The sequence below is a fragment of the Palaemon carinicauda genome, chromosome 11 (genome assembly GCF_036898095.1).
Source record: "Palaemon carinicauda isolate YSFRI2023 chromosome 11, ASM3689809v2, whole genome shotgun sequence".
Lineage (NCBI taxonomy): Eukaryota > Metazoa > Arthropoda > Malacostraca > Decapoda > Palaemonidae > Palaemon > Palaemon carinicauda.
The window spans coordinates 39,782,761-39,785,260 of NC_090735.1; the positions used below are offsets into that span (position 1 = coordinate 39,782,761).

The 2,500-nt window shown below is 41.3% G+C and overlaps 1 protein-coding gene across 1 annotated transcript in view; it reads left to right on the forward strand.

The window, feature by feature from the left end:
* Positions 1-153: 153 nt before the first annotated feature.
* Positions 154-2,500, forward strand: part of LOC137649252 (uncharacterized) — a 20,007-nt gene continuing 17,660 nt past the window's right edge. Inside the window, exon 1 of the mRNA XM_068382238.1 lies at positions 154-238. Coding sequence (XP_068238339.1) covers positions 154-238 — 85 coding nt within the window. The remainder of the gene's footprint in view (positions 239-2,500) is intronic.

Sequence of the window (2,500 nt, forward strand, 5' to 3'; positions counted from 1 at the left end):
TATCATCTAGGTTAATGTGGGTAAGGGTTAGGTTGGGCTTTTGTCAGTGCGTTTGGGTCAGGTTGTGAGAAAAGTTAAGAAGAGCGGAATGAGTTCTGGAATGAATTAACTAGATGTGTAGAAGGACTGGGTAGGAGGAATTATGTAGTTGTCATGGGTGACTTAGATGCTAGAGTGGGCGCAGGAGAGGCAGATGGTGTCATTGTGAAGTATGGCGTACCAGGTGAAAATGAGAGTCGTGAGAGACTGGTAGATGTGTGTTGAGCAAGAGATGGTGATAAGTTCTAGCTTTAAAAAAAAAAAAGATAAAAACAAGTATACATGGGTAAGAGTGGCAAATGGAAGTGGTAGAAAGGGCGTTAATGGATTATGTGTTGATAACTAAAAAAATGTTTGGAAGATTGAAAGACGTGCACGTATTTAGGGGTATGGCTAACGGTATGTCTGATCATTTTTTGGTGGAAGCAAAATTAGTTGTAGCAAAAGAGTGGGGGAATAGAGTAGGTGGATGTAAAAGGGGGCTGGTGAGGGTTGAAGAACTAATAAAACCGGTGGTAAAAAGTAAATATCAAGAAAAGTTGAAAATGGCATATGACGAAGTGAAAGTAAGAGAAACTGGTAATTTAGAGGAGGAGTTGAAATTAGTAAAGGAAAATTTTGTTGGGATTGCAAGTGATCAAACACAAGAGGCAGCACGACGAAGGGCAGTGACTAGTGGAATGAAGGAGTGAAGGTAAAAGTGGAAGAGAAAAAGAGGGCTTTTGAAGAATGGCTGCCGAGTAATAGTGTAGAGAAGTATGAAAGATAGAGAGAGAAAAATGTGGAAGTAAAGCACAAGGTAAGTGAGGCAAAGAGGGCAGCTGACCTGAGGTGGGGTCAGGGATTGGGTCATTCATATGAAGAGAATAAGAAGAAGTTTTGGAAAGAAGTGAAGAGTAAAGAAGGCTGGTTCCAGAATTGAAGAGACAGTGAAAGATGGAAATGGAAGGTTGTTAAGAGAGGAGGCAAGGAAAAGGTGGGTGGAATATTTTGAAAGTTTACTGAATGTTGAGGATAATAGGGAGGCAGATATAATTGCTGTTGCAGGTGTTGAGGTGCCGGTGATGGGAGATGAGAATGAGAGAGAGATTACAAGAGAGGAAGTGAGGAGAGCACTAGATGAAACGAGAGTAGGAAAAGCATCTGGTATGGATGGTGTGAGAGCTGAGATGTTAAAGGAAGTGGGTGTGACTGTACTTGAATGGTTATTGAGATTGTTTAATATGTGTTTTGCGTTGTCAATGGTACCAGTAGATTGGGTTTGTGCGTGTATTGTACCACTATACAAGGGTAAGGGAGATGTGCGTGAGTTGTAGTTCAAGGGGTATTAGTTTGTTGAGTGTAGTTAGAAAAGTGTATGGTAGAGTACTGATTAATAGGATTAAGGATAAAACAGAGAATGCAATCTTAGAAGAACAGGGTGGTTTTAGAAGAGGTAGGGGTTGTATGAATCAGATTTTTACAGTTAGGCAGATATGCGAGAAATATTTATAAAAGGGTAAGGATGTGTATGTTGCATTTATGGATGTGGAGAAAGCATATGATAAGAGTTGATAGGGAAGCAATGCGGAATGTGATGAGGTAATATGGAATTGGTGGAAGGTTGTTGCAAGCAGTGAAAAGTTTCTACAAAGGTAGTAAAGCATGTGTTAGGATAGGAAATTAAGTGAGCGATTGGTTTCCAGTGAAAGTGGGACTGAGACAGGGATGTCACCGTGGTTGTTTAACTTGTATGTTGATGGAGTGGTGAAAGAGGTGAATGCTCGAGTGCTTGGACGAGGATTGAAACTGGTAGACGAGAATGACCATGAATGAGAGGTAAATCAGTTGTTGTTTGCGGATGATACTGTACTGGTTGCAGATGCGGAAGAGAAGCTTGGCCGATTAGTGAAAGAATTTGGAAGGGTATGTGAGAGAAGAAAGTTGAGAGCTAATGTGGGTAAGGTTATGAGATGTACGAGAAGGGAAGGTAGTGCGAGGTTGAATGTCATGTTGAATGAAGAGTTACTTGAGGAGGTGGATCAGTTTAAGTACTTGGGGTCTGTTGTTGCAGCAAATGGTGGAGTGGAAGCAGATGTACGTCAGAGAGTGAATGAAGGATGCAAAGTGTTGGGGGCAGTTAAGGGAGTAGTTAAAAATAGAGGGTTGGGCAAGAATGCAAAAAGAGTTCTGTATGAGAAAGTGATTGTACCAACTGTGATGAATGGATCGGAGTTGTGGGGAATGAAAGTGACGAATAGACAGAAATTGAATGTGTTTGAGATGAAGTGTCTAAGGAGTATGGCTGGTGTATCTCGATTAAATAGGGTTAGGAACGAAGTAGTGAGGGTGAGAACGGGTGTAAGAAATGAGTTAGCAGCTAGAGTGGATATGAATGTGTTGAGGTGGTTTGGCCATGTTGAGAGAATGGAAAATGGCTGTCTGCTAAAGAAGGTGATGAGTGCAAGAGTTGATGGGAGAA